Source organism: Plectropomus leopardus, chromosome 2 (assembly GCF_008729295.1).
Source record: "Plectropomus leopardus isolate mb chromosome 2, YSFRI_Pleo_2.0, whole genome shotgun sequence".
Classification (NCBI taxonomy): Eukaryota; Metazoa; Chordata; class Actinopteri; order Perciformes; family Serranidae; genus Plectropomus; species Plectropomus leopardus.
Genome location: NC_056464.1, coordinates 38,136,441 through 38,151,801, shown reverse-complemented (window position 1 = coordinate 38,151,801; position 15,361 = coordinate 38,136,441). Strand labels below are relative to the sequence as shown.

At 41.4% G+C, this 15,361-nt stretch overlaps 1 protein-coding gene across 1 annotated transcript in view; it reads right to left on the bottom strand.

Annotated features, from left to right (window-relative positions):
* Positions 1 to 1,830: 1,830 nt before the first annotated feature.
* Positions 1,831 to 15,361, bottom strand: part of pmepa1 (prostate transmembrane protein, androgen induced 1) — a 44,905-nt gene continuing 31,374 nt past the window's right edge. The window contains exons 2-5 of the mRNA XM_042510360.1: positions 9,441 to 9,595; positions 6,772 to 6,825; positions 6,291 to 6,658; positions 1,831 to 5,530 (exon numbers count right to left, since the gene is read on the bottom strand). Coding sequence (XP_042366294.1) covers positions 5,215 to 5,530; positions 6,291 to 6,658; positions 6,772 to 6,825; positions 9,441 to 9,595 — 893 coding nt within the window. The 3' untranslated portion in view covers positions 1,831 to 5,214. The remainder of the gene's footprint in view (positions 5,531 to 6,290; positions 6,659 to 6,771; positions 6,826 to 9,440; positions 9,596 to 15,361) is intronic.

Here is a 15,361-nt window from a genome sequence, read left to right as displayed (position 1 = left end):
TTTGTGGAAAGGATCCCAGCAGGATCCACCTTTTGACTAAAGAGTCAGTAAGAGTGGTGGTGGTGATTTCAGGTTGTTTCTGGTTAAACAAAAGGATTTAACTCTTCAACAGAAAAGTCTAACCCTGTATGGTCATTTCCATAATGCTGTCAGACACTGAAAATAACAGTCTGAGCCTGTCAGTGACAAAAACAAACCTTTAGTATACACAAATGCACCAAGTGGTTACACTGCAGCCTTTTTGCAGTTGCTGATTTCAAAAATGCTGTTACTCACTGAGACACCAAAACATCAGAAAACAGCGTCCAGGCTGAAAAACAGCAAAGTTACTCTTTAAGCTGAACTCTTCATGATAGAAGTGAAGGGATGTAAATCGACTGTTATCTCCTCTCTGCGTGTAAACACGCCAGCGTGAGTGTGTTTTGTTGCATCACAGCAGCACATACATAAAGATTTGACCTGTGTGTGTATTTGTGTGATTTGTGTCCCACTTCCTCTCTCCTCCTGTCCTTTTTTTTTTATATCGTCAGCCAGCGCAGGTTTCCCTGAAGCGAGAGATTGATCCTACACTGTTTCACTTCTCGTCCACTCTGCTGTAGGTACTTTAAATTATCACTACGATAACTCCGCGATCGGAGTCCGTCCAGCCTTCTCATACCCGCTGCAAACCCTCCGGGGCGGGAAACCGAACCGTTCTGAACAGGAAACAGCCCAGTACAAACACAAGGATAAAAGTGGTGGAGGGAAAAAGAAAGAAAATAAAAGAAAATCCTAAATAATCTAAACTCGCATTGAAACTGGGCTCATAATCTCATTCTGAGGTCAAAGTTGATTCGTACGTTGATTGATCCACTCATCGCTCCTTTAGCTGCTTTGGGTCAAGAGATTAATTTCTTCACAGAGATTTTTTTTTCTTTAAGTGCTAAATAAAACATGCCGACATGGCAGATCAGCACAGGAACAAAAGGAGGAGCAGGTGAATCGCTTTTGATTATTTGTAAGCTTTTTGTGTCACAGAGGTTTAAGGCAGGATTCACAGAAAGAAAGAAAACAGACTTCAACCATTCGTCTGAGAAAAAGACTGTTTTTCTAAATGCAAAATCTAATTTCATGAAGATTACGCTGTTTAGAAAAGTCTCAAAGCAAAGCACTGTCTTTTCTAAAAGGAAGAAAAACTGAAAATCTGAAATAAAAATCAGATGACAGTGAACGAAAATGTGTTTTTTCTGTGTTTTGAAGAGAAAATATTTCCAGAAACCTAAAAACGATCTTGTGAAAAATACTTTCGTCTGCTGCACAACAGAAAGGAGTTACAACTTGGAAAACAAGTTAAAAATAATTTTTCATGTTTTGCAGCTAACTTAAATATCTTTTATCTAGATGGTTGGAAGTACGACCGAGGATTATGGCTATGTTACAAAAAGAAAAAAATTATATAAATAAAGTCATAATATTACAAAAATAAAGTTGCAGTTTTAAGAAAAAAGCTGCAATATAATGAAAAAAAACTCATAAAAAGTCATATCAGATTAAAATCTTGATTTTATAAGAAATAAAGTCACACATTAAGACCAGAGAGTCAGGTAATAAACTCTCCGGTTATAATCTGTCACTTAATTTCTCATAAAATTACAAGTTCAATCTCATAAAATTGCAACTTTTTTTTCAAATAAATGTACTATTTTCAGATTGTTATATTAAAAACCTTTATCTAATAAATTTATAATTTTAATTTTGTAATATTATGACTATTTTCTCGTAAATGAAGTTTCTTTTTCTCACAATAAAACAATTTCTTTTTTCTTAAAATTTTGTCTTTATCCTTGTAATAATATTTTTTTATTCTTGAAATCTAACAGTTTTTTTTCATTAACAAAGCCCTAATCCTCTGTCATATAAAAGAGTCTTTAAGGATTCTGGAAATAACTTCAAAACAAAAAGCCAGACCTTTTCAGACAAAGAGATGCTTCACTCTGAGACTCTTATGTAACGATGCCACAGGAGAAAGAAAAGACAACAAGTTTATGATTCACTGTATCAGATTATATATTCATAATTTGTCTCTTTTTTTGGCTTTTTGAGTCTCTCCTCTCCTCAGGCTGCAAAATTCAGCTGTGAGTTTTGGCTGCGGTTCGGTTCGGTCCCTTTGGAGGGCGCTGTTGCATAAAGGCTGGACACTAAAGGCTACTTTCAAATCGATTTAACATAAAAAGAGTGGACGCTCACTGAACACTCGCACGAGAAGCATCTAAAAGACAAAAACGTGCTCTAATTTTCTACTTTAGTTCGACCTTCAGTTCCACATTTTTAAAAGACAACAAAAGACGAGTTGCTATTAACACTCGTGTCACTTTTCAACACTTCAGTGTGTCTAGTTTGCAACAACCCGTTTCATGCTGCGTTTGACGCACAAAGAGTTCTGCTCCGACAGCGAAACATCATCCACCACGGGAAGAAAATGAATAAAAACATTCAAATAATTAAGTCATTAAAAGTCAATACTCTGGCTGGCTGTTGAACCCCAGTGCTCTTTTTGTGATGCCTAAACGAGTCTGCAGCACCAAGCATGAAAAACTGTTGGCACATTCACAATCTTATTGGCTTATTTTTGAGAAAATAAAGTGTTTCCCACTGAATTAGAATCTATTTGTGGTAGTAGCTTTCTTTAATCATTCTGTGTCCCCTCTATAAAGTCACAGATCCTTAAAATCAGCGCAGGTGGAACTTTTGCTCCTTAGCTGCAGTTTGTGGAGTTTGAGTCAAGTTCTCAATATCTGATCTGTTGATCCGCTCAGAGCTGATCAGATCAGATCGATGGAGGAGCGGCTGGCAGAGGGAGGAAACGCAACTTTTTGACCCGGCGTAATGAATGGTTTCACTGAGCCTGACGTTCTGCTGCTCCGTCTGTACCCAGAGTACACTCTGCGCTCCAAGTGTGGTACAATCAACCAAGAAGGATTTTGTAGCTAAACACTTACATATTTTTCAAAGTAAGGTATCGAAAATGTTGCTGCTGGCACTGAAACTGGTGTTTTACTATTCAAAGTACTTAAAAGGACTGACAAATCCATTCTTCCAGGTTGTTAAGTAATATTTTCCACTTGAAGGATGTTTAAAGCTCGGAGCAAAACTCTTTGCATCTTTTAAAAGTGTGGAACTAAAGTTCGGGAAATCTAATCTACAATATTAAAGGGTTCTATCGTAGTTTTTTAAGTTTTTTAAATTTTAATTTGCTGACGCTGGCTGACAGAAGATTGTTGTCTCGTTCCTGCTGCAGTAAAGTGCTCAGAGATGCCTGCAAGAGACAGAGACTCACCAGAGGGGATTGTGTGTGTGTGTGTGTGTGTGTGTGTGTGTGTGTGTGTGTGTGTGTGTGTGTGTGTGCTGAGAATGCAAGAAAGATGCGAAGGTGTGTGACCGAAAATGTAATGTGTGCATGTGTGTGACTGCAGCAGTGCACAGTCAGCGTATCACTCATTTTTGGGCGACCTTTCTCCTCAGTAGTTCACTACAGAGGGGACGTTAGGTGTCACTGGATCTGCATTGTCTCTCTCTCTTTTCACCCAAAAAATTCTGACATTAAATAAAACACAGCAAGATTAAAAAACTCGACTACGTCTCTACTCTACTCTACTGTTACATTACACATTGTCGTGATTAGTTCAGACATTTGTTCGATGTGACAAACGTCTGATCAACGCGAGCGAGCTGTGCTTGGCTTGTTTGGTCGAGGTAGTGACAGCCAGCTTTGGGATTCGATTCGGCCAATAAGGTGAGAGAGAGAGAGCTGCGAACAGATTTTCTGATTGGGCCCGCAGGGTGGACGCTGACTTGTGGTTGGTTCGCAGGACTTGGACGTTTGCATAAATGAAGGATTTGTTTTATCTTTTTTTATATATCAATGGTACAGTATGGGTTAATCCGAGTCCGTTGAACCAGTCTCCCCATGATGTGTTCCCGTCTGCTGTGCACTGTGCTGCTCGGACCCTCTGGTGAGTACCCGTGCTTTTTTTTTCGGTCTCTCGGTCTGTTTACAATACACAGAGCTCCTTCACAATAAAAGTCTCTCTCACACGTTCCATCTGCGCATACTAGAAAATAGTGCAATTCTTTTCAGCAATTATATAAATAACTCTAAAATCGTGCTTTTTAAGTTCGCTCTCGGTTTGCATACATGTGTGTATATATACTCAAAAATGTAATAACATGTATGCAGCAAAAAATGCGAAAGTTGGCACCCCAACAGATCAATGATGTTCTTTTTCTACAACTAGACAACATATAAAAACAGAAAAAAAACTATAAAGTTTAGAAAAATACCCCTACTTTCTCTGTTTTCTCTCTCGTCGATCATATTGCGGATTCTTTTTCTGTGGTGAACAGTCTTGTGCAAACCTTCTTTAGAAAACAAAAGATAAAAAACTAAAAAAGGGATTCTGGTGACGACTCCTGCATCGGTTGGTCGATATAAGGCAGAAACGTTGAGCTCGGGGACTTTCAGCACTGTGCTACGACTTGTAAGCTTAAGATTACGCTAACTAAATCTAAACTCTTTCTGGAAATATCCTAATGTGCTAACATGCGCTGACACGTCCCGGTGATGCAGCTAACGCCTGGTGCAGGAGTCGCCGCCAAGGTTGGACTGTGCAGTCGTGAACTAAATGGAATCAAAGCAGCGAGGGGGATTATCACTAAAAAACAAAAAAACCTGGAAGAACCAAGAAGATTGCAACATTTCGCCGTTTGCCTGGATAGAAAGATTTTCTGTAAGCGCGAAAAAAGACGAACAAACAAACAAAAAGTTCTCTAGAAACGAACAGAACAAGTAAATATTTATAATGAATGAAGTTAGATCAGTCCAGTGGAGGAGGGACGAGGTTAAGGGAAGAAGACCACAGAGGTTTCTGTATCCGCCCTTCCCTTTGCACCGTCTGCCCTTCTTCTCTGACATCATCATCTGAAGTGCTCCCCAGACAGGAAGTAAGAAGCTGTGGAACAGGAAGTACCAGCTCCTGCAACTGTGCTCTGCAGGAGCGATGCGGTTTCCAGATGAGGAGCTGCTCCCCAGTCCGATCCATGAAGTGGGACTACAACTAACCAGCCCTTGAACCAATCAGAGGGGATTTTACCATTCACCAGGTTGTTCCTCATTGGCTACTGACCAAAATCCTGGTTTTCCCCCCGACACGGGCTTGGAATAAAGAAGCAGTACTGTCACACCTGCTGGGGCTTCTGGGATTTCTCCTTCGTATTCCTGGCGTTCCTGTTGTCCACGCTTCCTTGCTGCTGAGGCGGAGGTCGGAGCAGGCCGTGTATGAACGAGGACGGCGGTGCTTGTGAGGACGATACAGTCCGATGGTTGTGGCTGCTGGGGGTCAGGGACGTGGGGTGGTAGTAGTGCCCGATCACCTCGCTGTAGGTCGGCGGAGCTCCTTCTACTCGAGAGCCCTGCTTCTGGTGCCGAGACAAGGCCTCCTGGGCTTCTAAGACGCTGACGCCCGAGTGGACGCTGGGAGGAGGGGCCTGCAGTCTGAGAGAGAAACAACAAGAGCTGTTAATGAGACTAATAGGAGCAAAACAATAAAAGTCATAAATGAGACTGATGGGAGCAGAACAAGAAGGACAAAAGCAGCTGTAGAAGCAGAAAAACGAAGGACTGCAGGCAGAGTGTGAGGATAAAAAAGGAAAAGAAGAAACAACAGCCGAAGCACCAACACTATCAGCCCGTTTCCACCACAGGAACTTTTCCACACGGTAAAATCAGCATTTTACTTAAAATAATCTTGGAAACTGATTGCCATGAAAAAGGAAAGTTAAAATAACTATAAGTCTTAATTTATTTACTTTATACCAATGTGTTGAGTTTAATTACAATCTAGCTTTATTTACTTAATTCTGTGAAGTTGTTGCAACTCAAAAACCGAAAAGTAAACCTTGTTCTTGAAGTGTTAACGCAACATGATCATGATCAAGAGGATTCGCAAATAATTTAGTTTGGAGATCTGCGAGTTCTGTTTAAGTGTAAGAGTTATATCAAGTTTAAGAAAATACAAATATCACTGACAAGTTCGCAACCGGCAGAATACACATATATAACTTGGTTTACTGAAGTTGCTAATGTTTCAGACAATGTGCACAAATACTAACAAACTGAGTGCAGAGAACGGACAGACGGCTCCATCGCCTTCGTATTTAACGTTGAGCATAAGTGAGCTCTAAAAGGCGTGCGATGAGCGCCACAGGGTTAGGGAGGGATTTCAAACACCACACGTGACTGACGACTTGTTCACCTGGCCTGCAGACAGGAGCTGGATGGGTCGAGGGGGTGGGAGTCGAACACTGTTCGATTGGGCGGTGCTCGGACCGACTCGCGGTTCAGCTCCATCTGTTGCTCGGGGTCTCGAAGCTGCAGGGTGCAGGGTCCCTGGTACGGCGGGGGCTCCTCGCCGTCCGAGAGGCAGATGGTTGGGGGGAGATCGATGAGGCTCTGGGGCAGGTAGGGGTACGTCGGCTGGAAGCGACTCGGGGCGTAAGTGTGCTGGAAGCGCTGGGACTGCAGAGCAGGAGGCTGGGACTGGGGCTGGGCGTGCTGAGGCTCCCGCTGCAGGTAGGACGAGGGGACCGCTCTGTCTGGAGGACGTGGGTTGTACACCTGGTGCTGTGAGGAGGAAGGACACCAGATTACTGCTGTGTCACACTGTGCTGATATGAATTAAGTATAATGATTTCTGATTAAAGGAACTCGCCACAACTAAATGTCACCTCACTCACCTCATTTAGACCACTGCTGGTCCCTGTACCCTCAGAAGACCACAGACATCCCTCCTGAGACAGAAAGAGAGAGAACATCTCTTTAACACAGCATATTAATAAAAATCAAGTTACAAATGTAAGTATTAGTTAGCAAGACTGCTTATTTACATCCGCAGTCCCTTGGCAGGTAACAGACACTAGAAATATCAAGGAAAAAATAAAAAGAAGAAAAGAAAAGAAAATACAACAATTTATACAGAGGACAAAACTGCAGTAACAGCAGCAATGTAAACTGTCTGCCATAAAGTGCATGGTATAAAGTGCATGGTATAAAGTGCATGGTGCAAAGTGCCTTATCTATGTGAAAGGTGCAGAATTCAACACGTGTTGATTGCATGCATATCATGGATCACTGGATAAAAGGACAAGAAGTTATGTTGCAGATACAGTACACAAGAATCCAGATAAATGGATCCTCTCCTGCCGCCTGGAGTGGAAACAGCGTGTATTTTCTCCATATGCCAAATATGGTAAAGAAAACTACATGCATAAAACAGATTTTGTGTACATGGATCTGAGCTCTGTTGTGCATCCACTAGGGGGCTCCGCTTACTGTTGTATCTTTAAAACTTAATAATGTAACATTTCTCAAATCTCTATTTTTTTAAATTGATCATCAGAGTTTTAAGCACTTTGCACACTTTGTTTGTCAAGATCAATCTTTGACTTTTACTGCTGCAACTACCATTAGATTAATAAAGTTGCAGAGTGAATACAAACTGCTGTGGAAATAATTTAAAATCTGTCGTGTCTCGCTGCGAGGCATCGAGAAGACAAAAGCAGCTCTTCACTTCTTTAAAGACGTCTGGGAGGAACTTTTCCAACGTCTGTGCAGGTTTTTTGTTCTCTGCCTTCAGTTTTTCCTGCCGGTCTGTCTGCGTGTGTGTGTGACTGACTGACTGTATGTGTGTCAGTGTGTCTGTCTGATAATCCAAATTAACTAGGACAATGACTCCTCTGAGCTTATCAGGAGCTCTGGTAGTGTGTCTGTGTGTGTGTGTGTGTGTGTGTGTGTGTGTGTGTGTGTGTGTGTGTGTGTGTCTGTGTCTGTGTCTGTGGGTGTGTGTCTGTGTGTGTGTGTGTGTGTTTGTGTGTTTGTGTGTGTGCGCACGATAATGCTTCATCCTTTACTCATGTCTTACTTGCAGACTGGAGCCACACACACATCAGTGATTCAGTAGCAGGTGATTCAGGGAGCACAAGTGAAATCATATGTTTGGAGGAGCCCCAAGTGTAAGTCAGCCTGTGTCTGTGTGTGTGTGTGTGTGTGTGTGTGTGTCTTGACATAGTTGTTGCGAGCCACTGTGGCCCTTAATGAAGTAGTGAGTCAGTGTCTTAGCGTTAGCCTGCGGCGGTGGTTAATCACTATGATCACATGCTGTCACTCAGAGCTCCTCAAACTCGGTTTTTCTTCTGATTCTGTCTTTCATTAAGAAACGTCCTCACGGTGACTAAACTAATGTAAACACAGCTCCGCCTTTTCATTCTGCACTGTGGGAAGTCTCTTTGAACCTGAAAATGTTTTTACTGAATCATGTAAAGTTTATACGTTTCTATGGTGATATTTGAGGCAGTTAATCATGTGTGATTGTTTTTAAATCCCACATTTCTTGTGTTTATGTTCACGTTTAAAGGGACAGTTCATCCCAAAAACAAAAATACTTATTTTTCCTCTTACCTAAGGCTGGGCGATTTGGCTTTAAAATAATATTGCAATATTTTAAGCCTATATTGCGATACACACTATATATTAACTGCTAGAATACAACATTTTTGAATGAACTGCAGTTAGAAAAATGTTAAATTTGGGTGCAAGGTACAAGGTAGATTTATTAGTAACTACGTTTTTAAAAAAAAGAAATTACAATTTGTCCTTGATCCTGATACATCTTTGGAGCTGAAGTAGGAGCTGATTAAAATCAGCAGCTACTATGAAAACTCCATCTGGTTGCTCAGGCATGTTGCTGCCTGTGGCATCAAACAATTCCTGCAGTGCATTTTTTGATTTTGCATCAGAGTCTTGTGCCCTGTCGGCTCCGAACAAGGTCAGCCCATCCTGGAGAATAGCTTGATCCGGGATGTTAGGGGTTAACCATGTAACCACCTTTGTTCTATGATAAACCAAATCTTTAGACCCTCAGTTTGGCCACATTTACACTAAGAATATGCAACTTTAATGATCAGGCAGCCATCTGCTCGTCCTTAATTACAAGACGTAAATGTACCCAAAATAACTCAAATCAGATTCCTCAAAAGAAGTTAGAAGTTTGAGACAGCAAGTTGGATTATTAACACCAAGAATAATCCTGTGCAGCTATCCGTCATAGACATCCGTGTCTATAGACAAGTTTCCATTAACCCTCAAATTGTTTAGACTGAAACTGCAAATATAACATACACCTAATGGAAAAACGTCAATTTTGGAAAAAAAAACACCATCGCTAAAAAGTGTTAAGGCTCGCATGAGGTGGTAATTAGGCAACTGGAAAAAAACATATTTGTCCAAACTGCAATGGTCACATGATGCGACGGCTTCATGCTTGTCAGTGGGAACCGGCTCCCTCAGGCATGATGCAGCAGGAGCTGTCAGAGCTGTTAATGCCTCACAGTGTAAATGTTTGACTCACGTTGGCCAGCGGCAGGTGTCTCCTGCGTGTGGGGGCGTGTCTGGAGAGGAGGGAGCGTGCTGACAGGCGGTAGTGGTTCAGCAGACAGGTGATCACCACCACCATCACCATCATCACCACCACGATCACCAGGATCTGGACGAACTCCAGCTGGGCTGCAAAAACAAAGCAGAGACAGAGATCACGATCAGCTCACTCGCCGTGGTTTAGTCCTTTTCATCTGATCCGGAGGGAAATAACCCTGATGATGTCACAGTGATGTCATCGGGGTAAATCTGATCGGGTTTGGACCTATTTTTAACAGCAGGCTGATTTATAAACTGGAGCGTGAAGTTTGCAAAACATGGGCATTTCCCAAGAAGGGGGTCTAATGAAAAGACTATTCAGATGCATTTTGGGAAATGAAGTATAATGTATTTTTGGAACTTGACTCAAGAGAGGAACACTATTCAATATCTTAAGATTGTCTTTTAATGGGCAGTAAAACATTGTATTATATGACTTTTCCTTCTAAACCAGAGAAGAAAAACATCTAAAATCATATAAACGCAACTACAGCGATGATTTTATCATGGAAAACCAATGATGACATTTTTACTGCACTAATAAATCTGATTTAATCTGATTTAAAGACTTATTGGCTTCAGTACCTGATGCATTTATTGTTGGCTTGGGCTTCTTTGTTGGATATGGTGATAAAAAATAAAACACCTCAAATGGTATTTAATAAAACACACTCAGCAGTCAGCAGTTTACCCTCAAAATGGTGCCTGACTCTAAACTGTAAAGTGTCAATTCGACAACAAGGTTTGTGTGTTTCTGTGTTGTGAGAGAGAGAGAAAAAAAAAGGTTTTCAGACACAGTCCAGACAGAGATGTAGTCCTTATGTAGAGGTCAGAGTGTCTGACACACACACACACACACACACACACACACACACACACACACACACACACACACACAGAGCCAGACGAGACCAGACAGACAGACAGGGCTAGCTTTGTTTAGAGGCAGTTTGCTCTGACCCCTCCTCCTGCATCCACCACCCCCACCACACACACACACACACACACACACACACACACACACACACACACACACACACACACACACACACACACACACACACACACACACACGCACAAACGAAGCATTTCTCTCACACTTTTTTTTCACAGGGAGCAGGCGGAGGTCAGGGCCAAGTCAGACAGCAGAACATTAAGAGTCCTGCAGACACCAGACAAACACACACACACACACACACACACTGCAGACTGGTTTTCAGACAGTTCACACTAGTTCTCACAGTCTTGTTATGTTCTTCTGACCAGCTAACCAGACACACACACACGCATGCACGCACGCACACACACACACACACACACACAGAGTCAGGTGACTCTTATAACTCACTTATATGATTTTATGAATTCAGCCTCTCACACATGATCCTCAGATGTGGATTTAATCTGTTTAGTTCGTCTGAAATCACTTTCAAAACAACACTGATGAGACGTCACAGCTCCACTGACTGTGTCACTCACTCCATGAACACATGAGGTCAATAAATCAGCACAATGTCCCCCTGCAGCCTGCACATGATCAACACAACCACAGCAAGAGCCCAAAACGTTTGTGTGATGCAACGGCCAAAATATCCAGAGGTGATATACGGGAGGCAGGAGACACAACCAAACTTATTTAGGGCTTATTTTCTAGGATTATTTGTGTGTGTGAAGATTATTATGGACAAAAAAAATCTTTATCAGAGTCTGTGATGTCATTTCACATCGAAATATCAACATATACAGCGAAGTAGGAAATTTTATCTAAAGTCAGGTGCTGCTTTACTCAAATGATATGTTCTAATCGCTTCATTTATAGTCAACAAGTCAACAGTGTCATCGTCACATCATCAGTTATAAGGAAAAATCTCTCTGGCTGGTGTTTCTCCTCCTGCAGGAAACTAACATTGTGTTTTTATATTTAACTCTTTAAGGAAGGCTGCACAAAATGACTTTCAGATCTATGAATTTTTGGAAAAGTTCCAGAGAATTTCAAAAATCAGTTTATTAACTGCAGATTTGTTGGCTCTTCATTGTAGCAAGTGAGAAACTCATGAGCATTTATTAATGCACTAACATCAGGAGGTCCACAGGTTTTGATTTTTTTTGACAAATTTCACACTGTAGGTTAGTGTAATGGGAAGTCAAATTGCAGATTGAGGCAGGTGTTATGTAGGAAAATGGTTACTGAAATTAAGTTAATCTACATTTTGCCAAAAGGTGACTGCAAGAAAAATAAGTAACATCAGAAATTTGAATTAATTAATTTTGAAGCCAATTAAGTCCTAAAACTATTTAATGACAATTAAAGCCTAATATTTTAAGGAATATTCGAATTTAAGACATTTTAAGACTTTTAAAGGACGTGCAGACCCTGTGGCATTATTATCACCTGTCAAAAGGATTGTTCGTCGCTAGCAACCCAAAACTTGTCCTTTTAAACTTCACGACTTCAAAAGCAGGTGAAAAAACAGGCTTCAAATTGCTCATTTTGTCCGACCAACTGTCCGAACATTATGGATATTGAAAATAATGAGACAGACAATATAAAACAGAAAAACTTCACATTTGAGAAGCTGAGAACTAGTGAATATTTGGGATTTGAGCTTGATAAATGGCTTTCATTAGACTAATTAGATTGATTATTTATAAAACTCTACCATCCAAAACAATGAACAATTAAAGAAAAAAAATGAAATAACTAAAGAGAAAGAATCATAGACATAAAGTATCATATACCAGCAACAACATCACTCGATCAGAGACGGGTTTTCTCCTCTGTGAGCGCAGCTGAGAAACTCACCGCACAGTTGCGTCTGAACACAGCTGTCATGGTTGTGAGTGCCTGACGAAGGCTGCATGCTCTCTCTGCTCTTTAAGATCTTTAGTCGGACCAACACTTCCTCCGGCGGATGTTTGTATTCCTGAGATAATAACCTGAAGATCTTTGTTTCCCCAAAACTAAACACAAAACAACAAAAATAAAAGAAACTAAAAAACAGTAAAACTCCAAACTACATGTCCTCCTGCAGATGCTCCGACACCGTGTGTGTCCTCACCGGCTGACACACACACTCTGAGGCTTCACCGAGCTTTGTCTGCAACTTTTTCTCACACACATTCCCACACTGTCCAGACACACACACACATATTGAGGAAACAGCTGACCAGACCCGTCCTGCACCCCCACACACACACACCACCCAATAGCTGTGAACAAAAGGGGTCGACGTGAGGGAGGAGGGGAGGGGGAGACAGAGACAGAGAGAGGGAGAGAAAGAGAGGGGGAGTGGTGGGAGCGTCTGGGAGACACAGATGGGTCAGAGGGACGGATGGAATAATGATGAGAGAGAGACGAGGACGGGGGACACACCCCCTCTACACATTAGACATGTAAAGCAACAAACTTCAGAAAGCTGATAAACTTGTAAAAAGAAATCCACATTTTAGTTTGTTGAGTACGTTTGTTGATTATGTAAAAAACAGGTCAAATTCTAAAATTCAAGATTATGAAAGGGTTACTCCGCTTAAAAACAGTATTTCGGGGTTAAGATTATCATCTTCTCTGCCTTTAAAATGCCGGCACTTTGCCAATAAACTGACAGAGAAGTTGTGTATTTTGTTGTGTTGTGGAGAAACTATGAGACATCGGTGCGTGCTGAACACGGGTCAACAGTGGAGATGTGGGTTATGTTACAGGGTGGTTTGAGAGGTTACTGTGGGCATTTTAATGTTGTTTTTTGTTTGTTTGTTTTTGTTGCTGTAACTCTGAGCTGACTACAGCTAAAGAATTAAACTTTAAAGCTTTGAGAGCCTCCTCTAAAGTCAAGGGCCGACATATTTCACAGCCAAGACATTGACTCTCACCGAAATATTTTTTAATGTGTCCTTCATGAGCAGGAACAAACAGAGCACACATATCCAAAGGACTTCTACAGGTGCAGGATCAAAAACAGACACAAGAATCAAACAAAAGATCTGCACGCTGTACTAAAAGCTCCCAATGAATTTTAATTTTGCAATGTTTCAATCAGAGATCTTTGTCTGCATTTTTCAAAAAGTCTGTCTTTTCCATTAGCCAAGTCGTGAAAGTTGCTCAAACTTTGTAGGAATTGGGAAAAGTTTTGCAGCTACGTCAGAAACCTGCAGCTGGAGGTGATAAAGTTGATCAGTACGCAATCTGGTGAAGTCTGGAGAAGATTTCTTTTTTTAAATTCAGTTTTTCCGTGGTGGTTGCTTCACAAATAAATGCAGCAAATATATTTGGTGTCAGCTCAATAATGAGGTGTTGGACAGAAATAAATGGGGGATTCATTTTCAGACCGACAAGTCTGGAACTGAGTCTGTTTGCAGCTGTAAATATGAGAGTTAATGTGTGAACTGCTGCTGAGACAGCATACACACACACACACACACACACACACACACACACACACTGAGTTTAAAACTATCACCAGACAGTCACATGATCTCACTTCCACTTTACACTTCCATCATTTTTAATTTCTAAAATATTATGGTTATTTCGAAAAAAAGTACAAAAGAAAGAAAAATTCTCCACAATCATCATCATTTTACTGACTATCACAGGAGAACAGAGGAAAGGATACAGTGAGGAAAGTTAGGAGGAAATGACAAACACGCACACGAAACATAAACAGACTAAAACAGTGAAATGTAAACAGATCACATTCCTCTGCTTACTGAAGACAAGAATTATTGTAAAAGGCGAACAGGAACAGACGCACTGTGATGCCGCTCTCGCCATCTGTGTAAAACACCCAGACCTTCACTACATGACCGCGCGTGTGTGTGTGTGTGTGTGTGTGTGTGTGTGTGTGTGTGTGTGTGTGAGGGCACACTGCCTGCTGACAGCTTGTCCGTCTCTCTGTTCTGTGAGCTGGTGCTGAACTTCGTCTTTCGGCCAAAAACACTCCCACAACTCTTCCCTCGTTCCTTCTTGTTTATCTTTCTCAGTCGAAAACATTACAAAACCTCGTTGTCTTGTTTTCCTGACGTTATGCCACATTACTACATGCTCATGCAACAATCTGATTAGTCATTCTAATCTTATAAAATGGCAAAAATGATTATGGTTGTGGATGCCAAAGTTTCCTGTCATGCTGGCACTCCAGAACAATCCCCATCAACACTTAATTAACTGAGGATTTGTCAACCAATAACAATACTGTGGACTCCAGAAATAAGAGTTGCCAATATGAATTTTACATTTTATGTAATTAATGGGCTGCCTCCTTAAAGTCGAAGACCCTTCAGTCGACTGAAACTGCCTCAAGTCACGCAGTCATTTTTTGGGGATTTCTTGCCAGTTAGTGTGACTTTGCTGTGGCGTGCGTGTTTTTGACGGACGCGATGCAGCGGCACAGAGGAGGAGACGCTCTGCATCGTGAGGCTCTGACATAACACGATCTTCTCTCTTCTGCTTGGAAGTGGTAAATTTTCAGCTCAACTTAATACGACAGAAGGCAGGTTTCCATGACGGATCTGAGCAAAACTTAAACGATATTTTCAAACTGTTGATAAAACCCAATTGCGGGATGACTGCGTCTCCACTGAGTGATGTTCTGCGACTTCTCTGGTGATAACTTTCCAAGAATCATGAGGATGGATGTTCAAAACATTATTTCCAATCCAAGGCAACGTTGGCGTGTTTCGGGAGCGATAATGGAAAGGCGAGAAAGGTGGGAGCAGCCACGTATGAGGGATTTCTGGGAGCTGATAGTTCACGATTTCACAGAGGAATTGTGAATTCAAAACTTCCTGATGCTCTGCACAACTTTCTCAGAGTTATGTGATGCAATAACAGCTCTTGTAGCTCCTGCTGCATCATGAAGG